Source organism: Falco biarmicus, chromosome 1, assembly GCF_023638135.1.
Source record: "Falco biarmicus isolate bFalBia1 chromosome 1, bFalBia1.pri, whole genome shotgun sequence".
Classification (NCBI taxonomy): Eukaryota; Metazoa; Chordata; class Aves; order Falconiformes; family Falconidae; genus Falco; species Falco biarmicus.
In genome coordinates this window covers 39,413,449-39,435,709 of record NC_079288.1, presented here as the reverse complement: position 1 = coordinate 39,435,709, position 22,261 = coordinate 39,413,449, and the positions used below count along the sequence as shown (strand labels likewise).

Below are 22,261 nucleotides of genomic sequence, written 5' to 3'. Positions count from 1 at the left end.
CAACAGAGGTGAGGTACTGGGCTGTCATTGTTTACACTAAATCAGAAATGAAAGCCAGATGTGACGGATGAATGAAGAAATAGCAAATACACAAGACATTAAAACGAAGAGAAACCTACTGCTTGACACACTAGTTCTGAAAGGTTGCAAAGGCAGAGGCTGTATTAAAACTGAATTCAGGAGTACAGACAACCATCTGGGTGCGAGGGATTTTCTAACTTGGCTTCCTGGACATCAAAGTGATATGTGCTCCCAGATACCTATGGATTTCTGGAGATAAATGTTTGCTCAGTAACATACCCAAGTTCAACAGGCAGGGAAGAGGCGGCAGTTTGACTGTATGGCAGTTTGACTGGAGCTTATGATTGCACTTTACACTGGGGAAAAAAAAGACAGGCAGTCAGGAGAAAAGCAACAGACACAGTAAAGGATGCTCAATTCTGAACAGAAAGGGCTTCCTTCAGCATGCGTAGGTGTGCCCTGGAGCAACGGGAAAAGAGCTCTGCCTGATTAAGTTAGAATGATACTTGAAGTACTCATTAAATCATCTAACCCATGTGTTTTTAACACAGGAACAGTAGCAGCGAAGGGCACTCCATTACAGCTTATTGCTTAATCCTATTCTCACAACATTTTCAGTAAGAACTGTACAGCAGTCGGGCTGGGAAGAGGCACAAGTGCCATCCCATAAAACACAGATGTTTGTTATGCATTCTGATGGAAAAAATGTTCTAAGACTACTAGCAGTGCTGTCAGATTTAGCATCTGAATTAAAAATTAACATTTCCAATATACCAATTTTTAACTCAAAAAGCAGTTTATCACTTTGGTACCTCTTGGTCCCCAGTTTCTGAAACACTGAATGGCTGCAATGTTGTTCTGTGCACGTTTCCCTAGTTACTCTGCACAGCTACTAGAAATAGAAGTGAAAGTAGTTTGTAATCACATTCCACTACTCATCTGCTGCAGAATTTTTTTTCCAGTTTTCCAAAAGCAGGACATAAGCCACATTTTAATTCAATGACGCACACAAAAACTTGAGTTTGCCCGTTTAATAAACATTTTGTGGTAACATCAGCCAGATTTACATAAGACCTGGACATTATTTGTGATTGTTTTTGTGAGGTTTGTTTGATTTTTGTTTATTATGTTACAAACTGAAGGGGAACTTGCAACAAGTCCCACAAAGCACAGTGCAACATTTAAGAAAAGTAAACAAAACTGCCAAACACTCAATCATTTTCTGCCAGAACTGGGATATTTTTTCTAAGACATCAGTTTGGGGAGGGGGATAAAGTTCAGCGAAGAATTAAATGAACTCAAGATAGTGGGAACTGCAAGGAAAAATAAGAAATGACAGCCACAACCTTTTCAATTTAAGGGCAGAATATAAGTCTAAGATATTTTTGATAAATTCTGACAAGAAAAAGAAAACAGCATACTTTAAAGTATATTGAAGCAGTGATTTTTAAACAAAGAAAGCAGAACTAGAACATCTTAAATTTTAATCCTTTCTTTACAGGTTACCTAGCCCACTTTTGATTAAGAAAACTGTAGAAAGTTAGTAACAGCCACAAGTTAACACCGAAAGGTGGCACTTGTCAATTTTCCATAGAGTCCTGCTTTACGGGGTGTCTCAAATGCACTGCTCCGATCTTCTATCATACGTTGCTGACATCAACTGTGTCAGATTTTAGTCCACTGGTCGCTTTTCACCATATTTCTTTGTAAACTCTTCAGCGTTCTTACAGAATTTTTTACGGTCCTTAGAGTATTCTTCAGCTAGGTCAGCCCGAAGGGGATGCTCGGGCTGTGGATCATTCACCAGTGCTATGAGGGACTGGATTACTGTCAAAAGAAGTATAAATACTGTCAGAGACTAAGATGGTTAATTTCTAAAAGTCAAAATGTAAGCAAAATTCCCCAGTAAGAAAAGAGCTTTAACTGCATTTAAATACACCCCCATAAATCTAGGGTCTTTTCAAAAAGCAGAGCATGAATAAGCTATAGCAATATGCCAAGATTTAGTTCAATGACTCTGAATGAACACCAGAAAATCGGTATTTGTAAACAAAATCAACTTGAATAGACCAAAACACACTACAAATTATTTCCCGTGTAACTGGCATCCTAGCTGAAAAGCTCTCCTATGGCTAAGGAAGAAACTATGTTTCACAGACAAGTTGGTCTAAAAGGGGCTGGGTAAAGATGGAATTTCCATCATAATTTTTTCCCGACACCTGTCACAATAATGCAGTTGTACCTGGGCCTGCTTGTGGGAACCAGCTTTATTTTTCTGACTCTCACCTCCCCTATGAACAGCAGACAAATTTTCCCTTTAGACTAAACTGCCAAATACATCTACTAGTAGAAATACACTGGGAAAACAAACAGAAAAGGACTGCAAGATGCTTTTCACCACACCGTTTACAGCCATCTCATCAACATTCCCCTATTGCTTCAAAGGAAATGTCATTCTTAAAATAACTGAACTGTACTTGACATTTGTGCAGCGAGCCTCCCATACCACAGTGCCATTTATTGTTACATTTTCCTCATATGCATTCTCACGTCCATTTAGAGCGAGACAGGTCACACCAGTCAGGAGGTCTCATACCCATCCACCAAAAGGTGTACGTGTAACTGGGCAAGGCTGCGGAACGCAGGGACACAGAAAGAGCATTTCGCTGTATGACAGTATCAGTAATGTTCTGTCCGAGTAACACACCTCAGGAGTATTTAAAGCAAGTGTAACAAATCTCTGCTACCTTCATGCATTGCACACGATTCAGCTGCCGCCTCCTGAACTCCCTGGAACACCAACACTAAACCGCCCAGCAGCAGGAGTTCCACAACTTGGCTGCATGTTGGACAAAGTCACTTGTTTGTTCTCAAACTGCCACTCAGCAGTTCAATGGGATTCTCCCTAGTTTTGCAATGTTAGTCCTTACAATACTTATCACTCCATTAGATGCTAGAATACCAGTCTTTTCCTGCTCACACTTCTCCACCCTTACCTGATAGGAATGGGGAACACAGAACAAATACTCAAAATTCAGAGGATTACTGCTCTCACTATTTTGCTAAACAAGAACATTTCCTACTGCAAATCAGAGTTTAAACTGCAACAGATTATCCAAGGAATGTAGAATTGTTATTCGCTTACTTCACAGTAACTCAACAATCCTGGACTTATGACAACTGTCATCATATTAAAGACTGCTTATGAAGGCAGCATCAGTGCTGCCTGTGACAGTCCCTTTTCACCCAGTAAAACACGCTAAAAACACTACACAGAAAGCATCACTGTCTTATTAAGGTTATTTAACACAAGCTGGAAAAAATTAGGATCATCATAACAGGAGTTGCCTCAATATCCTAGCATTTTAAAATGATACTGTTGCAACAGTCTGTTTTAACATTAAGCATAAATTAGGAAAAAGTACAGCAGTACGATCCACATTTAGTAAGTGAAAGGTGAGTTAATTTTTGCTAAACGTAATCTCCCCACTTTCCTGACACCTGACTGATCAAAGCCAATCACTTTGATGCTGTACTAATAATGTTGCATTATTCCCTTGCAAAAGGCCCAAGCAGCAAACAGAGTGGTTTATCTTTCAGCGCAGAAGAGCTCTGGAGAAAAAGAAATCTACACTTAAGCAGGGCCATAATTACACTGTTGCAGGTTCATGCAATGATGTAGTAACAACAGACACCAGCGCTAAAAAAACTTCTTGAAGAAAGGCTTGAAAGACAAGACCACAGAACAGCAGAAACAGAGATTTGCAGTATTTTGGTACCCAGGGTTTGTTCCAAAATCTGATTTTAGCATAGTTGTTACTCACTGTCTCAGATAAAGAGGGGATTGCTACTTCTCAGGGAGACGCTACTTCCTGCATGAAAACAATTGCTTCAATAGCTCCAACTAACGCCAACTTGCATTTCAAGCTAGGTAGAGACATGTCGTTCCTTTACGTAACTAGAAAAGGCTCATAAGATTAAGCCAGCTGCTAAGGTGTTAACAGAAACCCTCTACACATTGTTTCCATTTCACCTTTCCCAAGCATCTTTGTCCCTGATAATCTGGGATAGATCAACAACAAATCATAAGATCTTTGTTGAGCTATTGAACAGGTTCTTTTTGCTGCCACCTCTACTTTCCCCAACATTCAACTGCTTGATTTTTCTGAAATTACTACAGGAATTTTCCTGTTTTATCTCTGGGGCAAGATCATGCAAACTGTAAGTAGTTTTGGTAGCATACAGAAGTACACAGACCTTGAGTGCAGCGTTGTTTACTATCAGGAACACAGCTCAAGTGAAAAAAACTTAGGAGTTCGGAAGAAGAAATACTTCCTCCTACAGAGCAAGACACTTCAGTGCCACTGAAGCTCTTGCACTGAACTGAACTGCTCCTCAAAATCTGAATCAGAATTATGAAAAAATACACAGTTTTTGCAAGGAAACAAAATTTTGCTCTTTCTGTATGTGCAATAATATATGCTTAATATCAAACTAATCATTATTAATCATTACCTGTCAGAAAACACGAAATTCTCACCCCAACAGCTAATAGAAGCAACAACAACAATAAAAGCCAGCTCAGATCACACTCTGCCACAGAGCCTGATGAAACTTTTTTCCTTAAAATGTTTAAATTCTTATCCAAAGACACCTACGCAGTAAGCCTCACAGCAGTAATCTTTTTGGAACTAAGAGTTAATTTGTTACAATTTCAGGTTTTGTTTATGACTCCCTAGATATTTCAAACCATATGTTCAAACCACCAAACACATGGCAGAGACTATACAATACGCAAAGCCCTGAGGACTTAGACCCTTTCTTTCCAACATCCAGGAAGTACTGAACACCTCTGGATTATAAAGTCACTGTTTAAAAAGCAACGCAAACTACCACCAGAATTGTTAGGTATGTCGAGGACAACTACCTGAATAAACTCTGCAGGCATGAAGAGTTTTGTGGTTTCCTGGAGGTGGAAATGCCACACGTCAGCATCATTACTTTACATTCCAACAACAAAATGAGATTCCAAAAGAGTTGCACATTGTGCTTACAATGCGCAATTCATGACACAAACCTTATGACAACAAATATAAGAGCAGTGACCAGCTGACAAGCTGAAACACTATTAGCTGTAAATTTAAACACAATACAAAGTTTCTTGGTATCCAGTTTTTTCTCCATATGGTGTCCTACCTTGGTCAGTTTTGGTTGCTGGCTTCCAGTTTTCAGCACTAATTACTGGCAGACAAACCTGCCCCTTTTCATCGATGTTAGGGTGATAGATCTTTGTTTTAAATGTAATCTTAGGAGGTTTGAATGGATATTCTGCCGGAAAGTTGATTTCGATTCTGAAGGCTCCTTTATCATATGGAGGATTGTCCTGCAACGAGAAGGCAGAATGTCAAGAATCTGGCGTACTCTAATGGATACAGTTAAGAAAAAGCATGCTCCTGACTTTGACCTATCAAACAACCTCTTTTAAAGGCACTTGCTTCCAACACACACTGCCATGGCTGTGCCAGGCACTATCTCAACCTATCTGGTAAGAGAGAGGCAATACCACCTTGACATTTGTATTCACCCTGGAAAAAGCAGATTACCATTGTCCTCAGCGTGGCTGACGTTGCTACTGGTTAGAAAGCATCCGATCGCATTTACTCCAGACTCGCTAATAAGTAGTTTTATTCCCAACTTTGTATTTCAAAAGATGTTGTAAGCCCTTTCCAAGATACCAACAGGACACCTGACAAGGGAAATTGGTTTCTCTAAACCTAGTTATTTTACATGTCTCACAACATGGTGGGATGAACAGCAAAGCAATTTGATTTGTCAGATTTCCCTACATGTTCCGAGAATGTTTTTGTGCTGACTACACAAAAATCTGCTGAGCATTCATTGGTACTAAAGATAGATGTTCTCATCAGCAGACGCAGTGAACATTCTGAATTTGTATGCAGTTTTAGCACCCACTCGTACCAGATCATTTTTGAAGGAGCACGATGAAAGAACCGTGAAGTAAGCAAAGTAGTTCTTCATGCTGAAACAGAAAAAGGTGCCCAGAGCCTCATTTAGAAAACCTGTTAGACTATTGATACTGCTTCAGATGCTAACTGCAGAAGAAAAACAAACCTTTGCTACATTTAAAGCTTATGAAAATGCCATTCTGCACTGAAAACAGTAACAATGGCAGGAAGCCTTTCCAAACACTCTGGGAACAAGAATCAAATGATGCGAGTTTCCAGTTGTAAACTATCATCACACACATTCTTCATTAGCAAACAGACTATTCCCTGCAATCAAACCCACTCCAGAAATTAAAAAAAGTTTACCAATATTTGGGGGTGGGGAGGGTTCTATGAAATAATTATTCAGCAGAAAACACTTAATTTTAGTTTCATCCATATGGAGAAGTCTGGTTGTGCTGCGCATTTCTAAGAAATACAGCACAATTTCTGCAGCCAAGGGGAAGTGTAACTAGAGTGGCTTTAAAAAAAAAACAACCAATCACTTTTTACCCGAGCAACCCTAAAAGCTTTGGAAGTTTAACAAGTAACTTTTGGTGGTGGTGACAACTTAAGCAGTTAGCGCCCTCTCCTCCCACGGCTCACTTGTTCTTGCCTCCATCACATGCTGTAATTTCTGAGGATGTTCAGTGAACTGATATAGGAACTGACCTGCCTTAAAAATGTCAGTTTTCTGCTTGACTCTCAGTCAGAACAGTTCTTCACTACAAATCACCAATAAATTGAATGAAAAATGTATGCAAAGTTTTAAGAACTGTTTTAAATAGCCAAAGCCACAGAATATTCAAGCAATTGATTTCCAATAATTTGTTAAGATTTATTTTGACACTGACAAGGGAGAGAAGCAGAATTATAGAAACTGACACACAAGTGACAAACACAACTCACATTCACCTGGAATATTTTTGCTTTGCAAAAGTTTGTCTGTAACAAGCAATTTTGATTAAGTGAAATGAAATTCATGGTACAGCAACAGCATCTGTCAAGAACAAAGAGCCTGGGGCAGATATTCTCGTTTCGATGTTTAAATCGAACAGATAGTGTACCTGTTCAACACACAGTACATAAACTACCTTATTTTACAATTTAGAACAGGAAGAGAAGTTGGCAAGCTATCTTCAATTTCCTTCTCAATTGAGCGAACACCCTTAAGAACTAACAGTTGTTCCCAAAACCAAAATACATTACATACAAAAAAAACTTCTAAGCAGTTATCTTTCCCAGTAATTCTGTATGAACATTGCTAAAAATCTTGTTGATTTAAAAAAAAAATCTAGTAAGGAATAAACAAAATATTTAATACCTCAGGGTTTTTTCCTATGATGATGTAGGTTTTGTACTTTAAGCTTCATGTCATATATTACAAACTTCATTCGCTTCCCCCTCCCAGCACCTCTCCCAAGTAACCCAGGGCCACCACCAAGCCCAAAGCCATCGCCAGCTGCAGCCGTATGTTGGACCAGGCCTACGGTTATGGAGCATCCAGGTGGGCATCAGCCAGAGAACTCTACACCACCTTGCAATCACATACGGATTTTTCTTCAGAGTAGTTATGAGAAACAGCTACAAACATTATTAGACTTTGCTAAAACAAAACACAGAAGACACTATATAAAACAAGACAGGAAGGTTACACTATTTGCCCAAGATTACACAAGATGTCTGAAGAGAAGAGACAAGAATTAAATCCAAGCCACACTTCACTGCCCAGAGCATGGTTAAGATACTGTAGTACACACCTAGACTGTGTTTGTGCACAACTAGCTTTTGCACTAACCCCCAACTCTGAAATCCAGGTTTTATAATAGGGAAAGAGTTTCTTGTCAGGGTGCAAAAATTATCTAATGGTCACCAGCGGCACTACTGAATTGTGGATTTATGAGAAACAAATGATCCTCATTTTATTTTAAAGCTCATTAGAATACGGAGCAGTCTATACTCACAGGAACAATAAGCCCTTGCCAGGTCAATAAATTAGCTTCATCAACCTGGATATTACGGAAGTTTTTCATTCCACATTTGCGGATTTCTTCAAGCTCCTGAAAAGAAAGCAAAGTGTACATTAATAACAGGCAAGATACTCATATTTATTTTTCAAAATGCTTAGAGATCAACGTGGGTTTCTTTAATACTAAAGAGGCTTGAAGCTTTAGCGGTGGCCACCCACACAAATAAGATTTTGTACCTGTGAAAAGTAAAATTATCTGAGATAAAAAAACCCCCTCAACTTACTTTTTAATGCATCAGGAAAATACAAAGATGCCTTGTTATTAACATTGTTACAGACACAACGAAATAGAAGTATTAAAAAAAGTGCATTTTAGAATGTTTTATATGTCAAATGCAAATCAGTGCCTTCGGTAACAGACCATTGTAACTGTGAAGCACAGAAATAAAATGCAACTTAGGGCCTTTCTGAAGGAAAAATGGTGATTTGGAAGAATTATTTCTAACAGTTTTGAACACAAAATCACTGAACAGGCCGATTATTTCAACTGAAAACTAACAAACTGCTGCATGTTCATCTTTAATACAAACACAGAAAAATACCTAAGCCAAACTAGCCTTATATAGACTAATAACTAAAGAAGCTTTATCTGCTTTGTACCTCAAAGTTAATAGTATGTATTAAGATATCTTGTTCAAGAGCGATACAGCTATAGAGAGGTATCTTCCTGTACCAGTCAGTCACCAGTCGAGCCATTTTTGATCGGTTAGCGATCATCCTGGTAACACCAAAACAAGTATTAGGGCATTTTAATATTTAAAATTATGTATAAGCCCTAGTGTAGCAACTGTTCCCTGGAATATTTCATAAGACCTAAAAAACACCTCAAAGTTCCACTTTCATTTCCCCCTTAATAGTTATAGCCCTTTGTTGTTGAATTCAGCACTTTATCTTAAAGTGAATTTAATTCAAAATCAAGCCATCCACAGTGAAATATAACACTTTCCCAGTGCTTTCAAAACTGAAGCACATGCCTGTGTGCCTACATAGGTTAGGAAAAATGTTGCTTATACAGCAACACTGGTGCGCTCCACCAGCACACAGTCCTTCCCTGGGTCCTAGCGCATTTGCAAAACTAGACTGTATATTATTATGATAAAAATGCCAGCTACAAGCAAAGGCAGTGTACCCTGAGACCCAAAAAAGATCAATTTTCCTGGTACAAGTCCTGTACTGCCCAAGGTTTGTTGTTTTTTTTCTAAACTACCTCTCTCTGTGTTCATCTTACATCAAACCTTTCTGCATCTGACTGGCAGATTTAATACTAGCAGTAATCTCTTGCATAAACTTAGTATCATGATAAAATGCAAAACGAAAGAAAAAAGGACATTTCCAAATGCACATCAAACAAAAATCCCATGACAGCCACACATCAGAAGATGAACATTTACATTCCCACCCGCTGTACCTACGAAAGCAAAAGCATCCTCAGAATGCGGAAGTTTAACCTTGAAGTTTTGGATATTGAAATGATGCCCAACACAACGTTCATGACACTAAGCCTGACTATTTAGTCTAGACCTGTGGATTAATTCCCAGATTCCACTGCTGCTAGATTCACACAATATCACAGGCAGTTTGGGCATTTTTTTTTTTAAAAAGGCTAAGAGGATTATCATATTTCCTTAAAGTAGGAAAACACATGAAACCCCCACAAAAAATAATCCCATGAAGCACATTTATAGGGATGCAGAGCAAACCAAAATATTCAAAAGAAAATAACATTTATTATTGCAGCTATAAGAGATCCTTTACGATCACTGAAACGGCAAATGCACGCAGCCACCTTACCGCTGGCTCTGGGTGCTCAGTGTGAGTCTGAGTGACACCAGACTGACTCTCCCCTGACACAGGGGGGTCAGGAGAGTAACTCGCTCAAGCATCGTTTTGAGTAGCTCACTCTCTACACCTACAGAGCTTTGAAGTCCCGGCAAACCACTGCTCCACACCATGTAAAAGGGGTAAATCCCATTCCACAATAGGCGTAACACATCAAACATCGAGAACAAAATAAGCCAATTAACCAGCAGGTATTTAAACATGAATAAACGTGCATCACAAGTGCCTTCACTCTAAAACAGGGAAAGGAAACTGGGTTTAGACAATTTTCTAGTTACTATATTAAAAACATTACACATAGGACAGAAAACTCCCCCGTAATGTCCCAGCGGGAGCACAGCTTCCATGCAGAAGCTTTTATTACAGGTTCAGCTGATGGAGTTACACTGCTGCTGGCCCAGAGAGCAACTGTCCAGACGCAGAAAGAGGGAGGACCAGGACTCTGTAATTCAGGTATGTTATTAAGCTAATAAAACAAATTAGAAAAGCATGGCTTCACATTATTGGAAAGTTAAACACACATATTTTATAACTAGATTTAGGTTAAGAAATTGGATGCTGAAAGAAATGTAAGAATCCAGTACACAAATCGGTACAAATTTGTAAAACTTTGTATGAAAGCAAATTTTAAAACAAATACGCAAACCACTCCCTATTTTCCCTCAAGTCCAGTGCATGAGAGAGGGAATCAAACAGCCTAGAAGCCACTGAACAACTCACCGAAAATGATTCGGGACATCTTCCTCTTTAACCTGACTCCCGAAGCCTTTGCAGGATTCACTTTCAAAAGCAAAGAAGCGGTAAGTTACTACAGTGTATCAGGGCTATATCCTGTGCTCCTGCTGCTGCCCCCGCTCCTGCGCCAGTCACTGACAGCCCGAGAAGGGGATAGATGGGGACAAACCAGGCAATCCTTTCCCTCACACGCAGGCAGGGCTGCCAAAGTCATGGAGAATCGAGCCCACCTTAGCAGAGGACTAGCCTGAACTACGTGCGTAAGAGAAATTATTTTCTTATGCTTGAAGTATTTAAGGTTTCCTACGTCACTCCAAATTAATCAATCCCTTATTTGGAAAACTTATTTCTAAATAGCTTTTTTTCCCATGTATCCCCACAAATGCAATGTGATACTACACGCACAAGTCATTTTTTGAGTCTACTGCACCAGGAGTGGTGAGAGATTCACCACTCACAATTTAAGGCTGCGAGGGGGGGCTGTTTTGGCTTTTTCCCTGACAACTGCCAGATCTCACAATACAGCTCTGACTGCCTCAGAGCTAGAGGCAGACACAACTACCGCACAAATGTACTGCTAACAAAGTGAATAAGCTATACTTTTAAATAGCACAGATTAGAAGTTTATACTGCATTTGACATGGGCCTGAGCAACTCCAGAGGGACAAAAATTACTTTATGAGGTAAAAGGATATAGTCCAGGTATTTTAAAATAATACCTGAGTCTAGGCAGACAGTAAATAGATTAATTCCTTCTCTTGTCCTCCACCCCTTAATCTTGCCAAGTAACATAATTATAAGGAGCACAGCAGGAGTGTAACTAAAGGTTAGAGGATGGCAGCAAGAACTTCCATCAGCCTTCATTCCCTGCTCTGTTATCACCCTTGCATGTGAGCTTGCTGCATTGTTTTCCTCATTTGTAAAACAGAAATGTCTTATTTTCAGGGGGCTTTCTTGAGATGGGTGGTTTGTAGTTTGGGTATGTTCGGAGAAAGTGTTACACACGGCACATGAAATGGAGAAAACATTGTTTCAGAGGTGATACCTGATCTTGAGGTATAATGCTGAAGTTGTCATAAAAGTACATGCTACCTCTCATATATAATCCATAAGGATTTCATTTTTTTCACTATTGTGCTGTCCAAAGCAAAGATTAAATGTCTGAAGTTAAAGAGAAAAGTGTTATCAGCTTAAAGTGTAGTTATGTCTTTTAAAAACCCTGCAACTGTTTTGCCCTTGGATCTTTCAAGTTTTGTGACTTCTCTAAAAATCCAGGCCAGTGAAGACAAACGCTTGTAGGAGTACAATCCAAGAATAGGAGAGTAAAGGTAAGCATTCACACTAACTACAGTAAGTTCTGCGCTGAGCCCGAAATGCTATTAAATGCACAAAGAAAAACAAAAGCCTACTGAAATAACTCTAAACCATGATTCCCCACTGTTTACAATTTATGTTTGCTTGTTAATATGTACGGTCTCTAAAAGAAGCATGACACAGTTAAACAGACTCCAAGACACTGATAAGAAACTGGCCAGTTTTACTTTCTGAATTTCATACAGTACAGAGAATCATTAAAACACCTTACAAAATAATTTTACCAAAAAAACCCAGAAAACCAACTAAAAGCGCAGATTCTAGCTCTATAAGAACTAATAATAAAGTTTCCTCTGCAACGTTCTAATCCTGTATACTCACATGTCTTTTATACACTGAATAACTGTACTTTTTGGCAAAGTGTTTTCATTTGATTAAAAATTATTTTGTCAATTCTCAGTTTGAAAAAGGGAAAACTTGCTTCTGCGTAAGGACGACCACACATCGCTCAAAACCCTATTTCCCCTGTTACTAAGAACCAGTGTTTGGATCAATTTAGAATTGTTTTTCAAGTATCAAAGTTGTTTAAAACCCCTCTATTTGGAAGGGCTATGGCGTTTACAGGCACACAGTGGATTGCAGGCCATCAATAGCAGGTACCTGGGTGTGGCCTTGTGTTTGTATTTTATCTTGGAGTTCAACAGTTGCATAAATGTTTGACTATGCAATTATGGAAGCAGAGTAAAAACAGTAAGATAAAATAATTGTCTAGGTACCTCACTTCAGAAGTGAAGCGTTGTTTACTTTTTAACTCTATTTTCAATTTTTAATACTAAAGATACTTCTGAACTCCTAAAAACCAGGAAACAAAAGCACCGATGTTACAGACACCTTCGCTCAACCATAACCGAAGATCGGCACGGAAGGGAGCAGCTCCAAGTGCATCTCAGTACCACACGTTACTACACCACCAAGTAAGTACTATGACTATCCAGCATGGAAATAGCCTTCCCTTTGCGACTACCCACCACCTCTCCACACAGCACTTAGCTACGGATCTCGCATGGAGAGCGGCTTGTTTTACATTAGTGGGTGGCAACTGTGAAAAGCATTTCATTGAAATCCCTGGCATGTCTCTTGGAGATCTATGTTCCCAATCATACATGTTTGGAGACAGTTTGCTTTTTACGAGAAAGGGTCGTGAAGCAAAGTAGCTCCCTTAAAAGAGAAGCCCTAGATCCTTCCCTAAATATAATTACTCCCTATTTGTCTGTTTTTACCCTAAACCGTAAGAGATCATCCATAACAACATATCCTTGACAAAGACTTCTTTATTCCCACCTCTCACATTTCAGGAGGAGTCAAGATCTGACAACTGTGGCTCTTTGAAGAGGTGTAATGGTGGCTCATAGATCAAAACTCCATCTCAGATGTCACTGGAAAATGATTCATTAGCTATGTTCATTTCACATTTTTGCTAACTTAGGTGTGCTCCTGGGAAGGGCACACCTCCACTGACTTTTTTTTGTAACTCAGCAGAGAAAACTTCAGTTAAGACTATTTGATGGTATAAAGCTCTGCAAAAACAGGCCATAAATAAGGTCTTTGGCCCAGGAAACGTGATTTGCTCAAACAAACCCTGAGATAACAAGGCTTGTTATAACTTGACTTCATATTTAAAATTGAACTGTGCAAGTACAATGGCAAAATTTGTAATATTTCTTTCACAAGGAGTTTTGCCAACAGGAGATACAAATGGCTTCCACAATCTGGAAAGGACCCCCATCTCCACCTGGAAGGTGGAACTATGCCCTCAGTTTTCTACGAGCAGACAGTGTGTTATTATGAACTTACTACATCCAGTCTCTTTAAGCCATTGCGATTAATATGAATAACTATGACACATGACAGGAGTCCAGAAAAAATGCAGTACTACAAAATGTTGGCAAGACCTTAAGGAAATGGGAATTGCTTTATTTTATGTGACCTATAAAAGGTTCAAAGTTTATTCTCACTTACCGAAGACAAACTCTCTATGTAGCTCAAAGAAAACACAGTTAATGCTTTTCCTAAATTATTTTAAATATAACTGAGTGACACACTGAAAAAGTCTATTTCCTTTAGTTATCATCACTCTACAATGCTGAGAAAAGACACACCACCGACTCTTCCATATTAGACTTTTTAAAGTGGATCTGTGAATCTGGAACTTAAACAATGATATTAGGCTGATACACACGCAAGTTTGGACCTTCAAAACATCATGCTGCAGCAATCCAGATTACATCATCTGTACAAGAGCTCTACCTTGTTCCTACCAAGATGAATGGCAAAACTCAAAGCCGTTTTGGCTGACCTGACTCTCCGAAAGGCATGACGGCAGCTGCTTATTTAACAGCCTTTACAAGTGGTGTGGTACAGCACCTCACAGCTCCTGGACTGGCATAAAAACCACACGCAACATGCGCAATCCACAAATGTCTGGCAATAAAAACTGAAAGCAAAAATATAAGAGGGAAGTTATCAATGTCTCCTTCCTTCCTATACCACTCCCTCCGAGAAGCAACGGCCATACCATTTTTCTAGAAAAGAAGGTCACATTGTCAAGCCCATTTTTATGGCATTTTAGTGAAAGATTAAAGTACTAACTAATGCTTAGAAGTGCAGTGGAACTGGGGGGGTGGGGGTGGGGTGGAGGCTGAGAAGCAAGAGGCACTGCAGATATTAATAATTTTTCTTGCCTTTCAATTTTTTATGTTCTATTTTACATTTAAAAAAGAAGAAATAATTGGAAATATATTTTTTTCCACCATAGCAGTAGTGATGTGCTTTTGAACAATGCATTTTTTTTCAGAACAGGGAAAAAAAGATGCCTTACAAAATACAAAATTAAGATGGTTGTTTACTATCTGAAACTAAGGGGAACCTTAGAAAGCAACAGACATACTGATCATGATAGTAACACTGTGACAAAACTTAACAGCTATCGAAAAATTAAACAAAAGAAGTTAATGCCATCACATCAGGATCCCTAAGGACAATTAAAGGTTTATGCCTACTGATTTAAAATATGAGTGACACTGCGCACAATATATCTACTATTAAATTTTTAATCACTCCTCAGCACATTTAAAATAACAGAACTAGCCTTATGAAAGCACTGCTGAGCTATTGGTTTCTTCAAAGGTAACCAAGTTATAATGGTTAATTATGTACCTACACAGTTAAGGAAATGCAACTTCAAAACCTGCCATCTACATGTCCTAGCAAAATCCCAGCCCTACTAGGGGTACACAACCTCGAAACCAGCTGTAAAATGGCATTAAAGATTAAGTTTAACAGAATCGGCCATGCATCTGTCAGATCTTAGAGCACAGTTATGTTGCACCCCACAGGAACAGGTTTTTTAATAAGGCTGAAGCACCGCCTGACAGTTACAGGGTCTCTGCCCGGTGTTCCACAGGACCAGCCTGTCAAGTTCATTGTTGTATGTCACAGTCACTCTGCACGCAGATACCGTAGGGCATCGCCATAGCATTCCGCAGATGGCTAAATCTTACACCACTGTGTATGCACATCCCCGGCAACCCCACTGCATACGCTCTGTGATGTTAATTAGCAACAACATACAACACATACAATAAACTTGCACGCTTCGGGGGCAACGGATACCATTTTCTTTCCAAGTACCACCTTACTCCTGAAGCAAAACGAAGCGGAACATAATCGCAAGCAACATTTTACAATAAACTACACTTGCACTTGGTTACAATCCCTCTGAGGCCGAGTTTACAAGCACGATCCGCGCTGGAAAACAAACACAGCCAGGACAAACCACCACCGCGTCCGCAGCGAGCAGGGAAACTTCTGAACCCGGGTCCATATTTCAGCGCGATAAAGCCCGTAACTGGCGCAGGGACGAGGCTGCTCCCGAAACAACGACACCGGAGGATTTCTCTGCCAGGCGGGTGGGGAAGGCTCCCCGGCGGGCAGGGCGCGGGGGGAGGCGGCAGCCCCGCCGCAGCCAGCGGGGGGGGGGGGGGGGGGGGGGGGGGGGGGGAGGAGGGAGGGCGCACCCACCGCCCGGCCGGGCCCTCCCCGCGGGCAGGGCCGGGGCCGCACGGCTGCGGGACGACCCCCCGAGCGCCCCGGGGACCGGCGCGGCGCCGGGCGGGGGGCCGAGGCGTCCCGGCAGCGGCGCTTCCTTCCCCCCGGCCCTTCCTCTTTGCTTAGTCACCGCGGGAGCCCCCCGAAGGAGCGGCCCGGGGCGGCCCGCGGCGCCCGCCGAGCGCGCTCGCCCAGCCCCGGGCGGCGGCCAGGGGCCGCGGGGCGGCTGCCGGGCCGCGGGGCGGCGGCGGGGGAGGCAGCCAGGCCCCTCACGGCCGCGGCCTAAGTGCCGGCTGCTCCCGTTCCAGCCGCCCCGACCCGAAGCGCCGCCGAGGGGACGGGAGGAAGCCGCCCCACCGAGCCGCGGCAGGGGAGGCGGCCCCTTGCCCCCGGAGGGGCGCCGGGGCGGAGGAGGGTGCCCGCCACCGCCCGCCCGCCGGCCCTTCCCGGCGCGCCGCTGCCTGTTACCTTCATCAGCCTCCTGCTGGCCGCCATCTTGGCTCTGCTGCTGCCGGCCCACAATGCATGGCGGCGGCGGGCAGGGCGCTAAAGCCCTGCGCTTCCTGAGGCGGCGGGCGGGGCTGTGGCGCGGCTCAAGCTCCGCTCCCCGGCCGGCCCGCGTCCCCCGCGCCCGACGGAGGGAGACCTGCGGCCCGCCGGGACCGGCGGGCCGCAGGTCTCCCTCCGTCGGGCGCGGGGGACGCGGGCCGGCCCCGCCGCGCAGCCCTGAGGCGGGCCGGGGCCTCCCGTAGCGCCCGCTGCCCGGGGCCCTGCCCTCCCTCCAGCGCTCGGCGGTGGGTTTCGCCCGCGTGTGTTTGTTACCGGCCGGTCAGCGCTTTTCAGGTGGCGGTGCGGGGCTCGCATGTACCGCGGGCGGCGGGGAGGAGGGACGGCAGGGCTCCTGGGCAGCCGCGGGACCTGCCTGTACTATAATGCCACCTCAAATGCCACCAGGCTCTGTCGCCAGACACCTGGCTTGCTCCCTCAGGCACTGACCCAGGGCACTCGGGAATTACTCCGGGATCTGCCCTGCCGGGGCCTTATTCCCCATCCCCCCATCAATGTCCTCGCTTGAGGAGACCCTTGTCCTACAGAACCTCTAGGTGAGGTGACTCGTCCCAAGCTCAAAAAGCCCCTTGACAGACTCAGCCAACCTGGCAGAGGAAATGTTGTTGTTACAAGGGACTTTCAAAAACACGTAAAAATGCAACAAAAGTTGTTAATTATAAAGCACAGGATTCTAGTATGCTACCTCAAAATTACTCCCTGAACAGCTATTTGATAATATTTTACATTAATATAGTGCTTATTGCTCCAAAACTCAATTAACATTTCTTAATGAAGCTCTACAGCACCTACAGGAACCAACTTAATATTCACCTACTTCATATGGGTATTATTAAATTTAAAAATAATATTAAACATATTCAAAGAACATGGGCAGGTATACACCATGTGAAAACATGCTGCAGAGACCCTGAGGATTCTTGATGTGCTGCTGAAACAGGATGCTGGTGATGGGGATTTAAAAATGCTGACATCTGATAAAAGGGCTAGTTCAGATTATATGATATTGAAACATAGAAATACTTAAACCTGATACCATGGTAACTTGGAAGAACAGTTCTTACAACTTACTTTTCCAAATGTCTACAAATACAAAAACCAAGCTGCTTCAGATACTATCTTGATTTATTTGCCAAGACTATTCATATCTTCATCTCATCTTTGACTGCATAATTTTCCAAGACCACTGTATGTCTCCGAGTATTCCCTGAACTTTTTTCCCCCCAAATAGGCCCTCACCTATGCCTGCACTGAGACACAGCTGCCACACAAGAGACAGTACTAGAAGCACTGCAGGGAATTCTGAATTTACTGTCTGTAATTTTACTCCACGAATGTATAGCTTGTAAGACAGTGTCAAAAGTATCTGAGATAATTATAAGATAATCCGCACTTCCTTTGACAAGAAAAAAATACCACCCACACAACTAACAATAGCCCAGCCAGTTCTTAAGAAATTGCTGTCGAGTGTAGCTGTCCTCACACACTGCCACTTAATTTTGAAATCCTTTATTACAGCCAGGTGGTTCAGAAGTGTACACAGAACTAGGCACATTTCACATACCTGCCACCAGCATCCTGGATCCTTTCAGTATCTAGTTCCCGACTGGATCCAGAGCAGATCCTCTGGCGCTAACAGGATGAACAGGGTCTGTGCAGCTGTACGCACGTTGCTGGATCTCGCAGGCATGCCGGTTCTGGCAGTCATGACATGCTGTTGTACAGCCTTGAAGAAGCATCAGGAATTTCCTTTCAGACAAAATTCCATCAACACTACCTTTTACCTTTCCGTTAGCAACCAGACCCAGGCATTAGTTACACCCAGTTGTACAGATGGTTCTGCATCTTTTTAAGCTGTTTTCTGGTGTAGTTTCCAGGTTGTATCCATTAATTTAATTGACAATTAAGAGCATCCAGAACACAGGTTTTAGTGCTTATCCTGCATCAAGGAACCAGGCACTACATTTATGCCTGCCCACTCCCAAAGGTAACTTTTTATCACATTTTCACCGTTTGCAGGAACATAACCGTTCAACTTCAAAAAAAGAAACTGTATAATCAAACTTTCCGAATAGGTGAGCCACAACACAGCCCAACCCTTGAAAGCTTTAGAAAAAAATTCTCCTTGCTTTTTTACTGCTACAAAATGGCCACCTTAAAGAAAACAAAACAACTCATGAAAACTGAAGGGGAGGAGGAAAGAATAAGAATAATTTGGTTGCTGTATGAAACCTTGGTACCCCCACATCTTGCTTACCAGTGGGACAGGTCTGCACACCTCAAGAAGAATACAACAGCATTAGGGGAGGTAAAGAGAAGGGCAGACGCAATGTTCAAGAGTGTGGAATAGTGCCATACTGGGAGAGACTAAAATGGCTGGGGCTCTTCCACCTGCAGAGGAGAAGGCCAAGAAAGATATCATCAGGACTTACAAAATCATAAAGGCAGTGGCTAAGGTGAATACAAAGTTGTTATTTACCAGATGTTACAATTCTAGAATGAAGGTGCGCACGGTGAGACTAATCGGGCATTACTAACAGCCAAAAGACAGTGCCTTTTTTCACAGCAGGTAATTAATGTCTGGAAGTCCCTACCACAGGCTGCAGTAAAGCCAACAGTCAGCAGTTTCAAAAAGAAACGAGTCAAACTGGGTAACAGGTCTATAAACAGATAAAGAAAGAGAGAATAAGCATGGAATCATCATCTAATTGATCTAGATCTCTCTAATTGATGCCTAGTCATAATTATGGATGCTTGGGAGTAGATGAACAGACTGTGATTAATAGAGCATCCTCTGCTGCCACGGCAAGGGAGAGGGTAATGGTCTAGATGGATCTCTGTTCTGGTCCAACAAGACACTCCTTACATTCAGAATTCCTTGGATATGCTGGTTTGCAGAATATAGACAGAATTCAGTTTTCAAAGGGATTCTAATTAATGCAAAACACATTAAAGAGATCTACCTGTAATCCACAAGGGCAAAGTTCATCTCCAGGAGCAACTAAAATAAAAAATTATAAGAATAATTATTGCCTGAAATAATTATATGACTCTTCATTGGGATTGTTAAAGCTAAGATGGATTTTTTCTTTAAAAAACCATGGTAAATTTATTTTTTGTTGACACTCCTCCATCTTATGTTCCTGTAAAATTGCCAACAAATTAAAGTTTTTATATGGGTTTTCTTGTTCCTTCGGTTTCTTAGATAGCATGCTTAGAAGCATTTTAAAGCAATTAATTATATATGATGATTGTTATCTGACATTTTTTCTATCAGGTAAGTATCTACTATGGAGTTATAAACTAATTTTCTTCCTCCTGCATTTTGTATGTCACGTAATTAGAGTGATTATGTCCTACACAGACCCCTTTCCTCATAAATTCAGTATTTCTTAACTGTTTATGAAAAACTAAATACATGAAGTCCCCTTTGCCTTCAAGAAAAAAAAAAAAAAAGGGAGTTCCTTTTATTTCCTTTGTACTAACAGTAAACACGTAAGACACTCCAGCTCAAGTTAACGCTGCACAAGCCCTAGTAGATTCTCCGACTCTTTTAGTACTACGAATATACCAGCTCATGACCGATTTCTTTCATTCTTAACTTTGTGAATTGTTTCTCCTTCCACCCGTGATCCCGTAACACCTAACAGACTATGCAGGAATTTGTAGTGTAGGAAGTCATGTGTGTCACTGTTTTTAGCTGCCTTGTAATGAAACACAGCAGCATGAAAGAAGGGGCGAGCTTGCACCCCAGCCTTGGTCAGCGCTGCGTAAACAGGCATGGAGCAGAGAAAACACGGGAGAACTGCTCAGCTCAGACCTCACCTGGGGCCAGCAGCTCCACAGCTCCTTAGTGCTACAAAGCAATTTGAAAAACATTCTCTCATAACTACATAACTGTGCTGACAAGGTTTTGGTAGGAAAATGTTTTAAAATAGCTTTGATAAAATCATTGCCAAATTACACTGTGTTTCAACAGCAACTGTTGAGTGTGCTGCTGAAAACAGACGGCAGCAATGTACAAAGTATTACAGCAGCTATATTATGAACTTTGTCGCAAGCATGTGAGCTTTGTATTCATGCTGCATTAGCTTCTGTCAGCCTGAACCAGAGATAGGGTTCCACAGTGCTAGAAACTCTGAATATCACATGGAGAAAGACCATCTCACACTGTAAAAGCCTGAGCAGCCTGTGGTGCATCCATCTGAATAACCCAGGAGACAGGACAGCTGATAAGCGTGCGCCATTTCTTGGAAGACCATTTAATTGCACTTTACGGCAGATTATCTTGGGGGCTTCTCTGAATGCTGAGGCCAGGCAGGTCCCTGTGTCTGTAGAATTACCCCCCCTGCCCTAGTTTGGGGGTGGGGGAGGGCTGTCCCAATATGAAGGTTTTGGTGGCCCTCCTGAGTGACAGTTCAGGATACAGTAACAAACACCAGACCAACAGCTCTACAGATAAATTGTTTCTCTCTAAATTAAGTACAGTAACAAATACTAAGCAGTAGTACAGCTGCTTGGATTGAAACAACAGCAGACCCAGTAGTTGACCAACACTGGGCTAAGCTGCTATCCAGGCACACAGCCTCCCACGCTCATGTGCTATCCAGCGCTACCTGGACCTGTTAACGAACCATCGTACCCCTCCCCGCTCCCCTCTGTGCTGGTGCAGTCCCTGCTAAGCATGGGTCTGGAAACATCACTGCTAAGGGATGACCCTGGCCAGCAGCTAAGCACAGCAGGGCAGCAGAGAGAAGAGGCAGAGCAAAAGTCAGAAAGCTCCTGGGTCAAGATAAAGACAGTTTAATAAGCAGAGGAAAGGAAAAAGAAGTTAAAAAATCTGGCAAGTGGCTAAATGGAAGCTCAATCTTCCCAGTCAGCGCTACAGAAAATATTGCCTTTCTCCCCAAAAGCCACAGCGCAGAGCAGTGGGAAACCTGCAAGGGTTTAGAAGATGCTCACCTCTAGCAGGAAGGGAACAGCATGGTGGTTCTGCTAGAGGCTGTGGGTGAAGACGTGGTGCTGCATGGCTCGGCCTCCCTGCTAGCAGCATGGGCAGGCAGCGGCAGGTCTGTGGCAGAGCACAGCATGCAGGCAGCAGGGACAGCCACCCCCAGGGTCCCTGCACAGAATATGAAGCATCCTTCAGAATAGGAACTGCCTTCTGAGGAAGGGAAGCTGTCTGGCAGCCTGGCAGGAGGAAAAGCAGCTCAAGCAGAAGAATGCTAAACCACTTCCACTACCAAGCAACCAGAAGAAAGATCCAGGCAACTACATAAGACCGCTTTCATGGCAATCAGGTCTTGATTTCTTTCAGCTGATGACACTAAACGAGACACAGGGATCAGCAACCAGCAAATATTCCTTAATCCTAGAGTCTCCAAGACAACCACCTGCAAAATTTAGAGCACCCTTAGCTTGACACAGCTGTGACCCTTTTGATGGTCCTAACAAGCACCCTGAAGTAGGGCTTCCTCTAACTACTAGAGAACATGGTTTTTATCTTTCGAGATGTGGATGAGAATGGTTTCTTTGGGGGTGAGCTGACTGATGGCAGAGGAGGACAGGTCTCCTCTAATGTGACAGAAGTTTCAAAGGATGATGTGATGATATGCTCTGAGCATCTAGAACCAAGTGAGCTTTT

The 22,261-nt window shown here is 42.3% G+C and overlaps 1 protein-coding gene and 1 long non-coding RNA gene across 5 annotated transcripts; one reads left to right on the top strand and one right to left on the bottom strand.

Annotated features, from left to right (window-relative positions):
* Positions 1-1,037: 1,037 nt before the first annotated feature.
* Positions 1,038-16,670, bottom strand: UBE2L3 (ubiquitin conjugating enzyme E2 L3). Of its 4 annotated transcripts, none has more exons than XM_056326770.1 (5): positions 15,779-15,861; positions 8,656-8,773; positions 7,991-8,086; positions 5,218-5,404; positions 1,038-1,848 (listed from the first exon to the last, which is right to left on the bottom strand). In XM_056326770.1, the coding sequence occupies exons 2-5, from the start codon at positions 8,770-8,772 to the stop codon at positions 1,694-1,696; spliced, it is 555 nt and encodes a 184-aa protein (XP_056182745.1). In that variant the 5' UTR covers position 8,773; positions 15,779-15,861; the 3' UTR covers positions 1,038-1,693. The 4 variants fall into 4 exon arrangements, with proteins under 4 accessions (XP_056182745.1, XP_056182744.1, XP_056182748.1 ...); XM_056326769.1 differs by lacking the exon at positions 15,779-15,861 and adding an exon at positions 10,615-10,674; XM_056326773.1 differs by lacking the exons at positions 8,656-8,773; positions 15,779-15,861 and adding an exon at positions 16,519-16,670.
* LOC130143859 (uncharacterized) lies at positions 7,203-15,772 on the top strand. Its single transcript, XR_008819898.1, has 4 exons — positions 7,203-7,533; positions 10,261-10,347; positions 10,562-12,917; positions 13,299-15,772. It is a non-coding gene; the product is annotated as an uncharacterized LOC130143859 (long non-coding RNA).
* Positions 16,671-22,261: the final 5,591 nt, after the last annotated feature.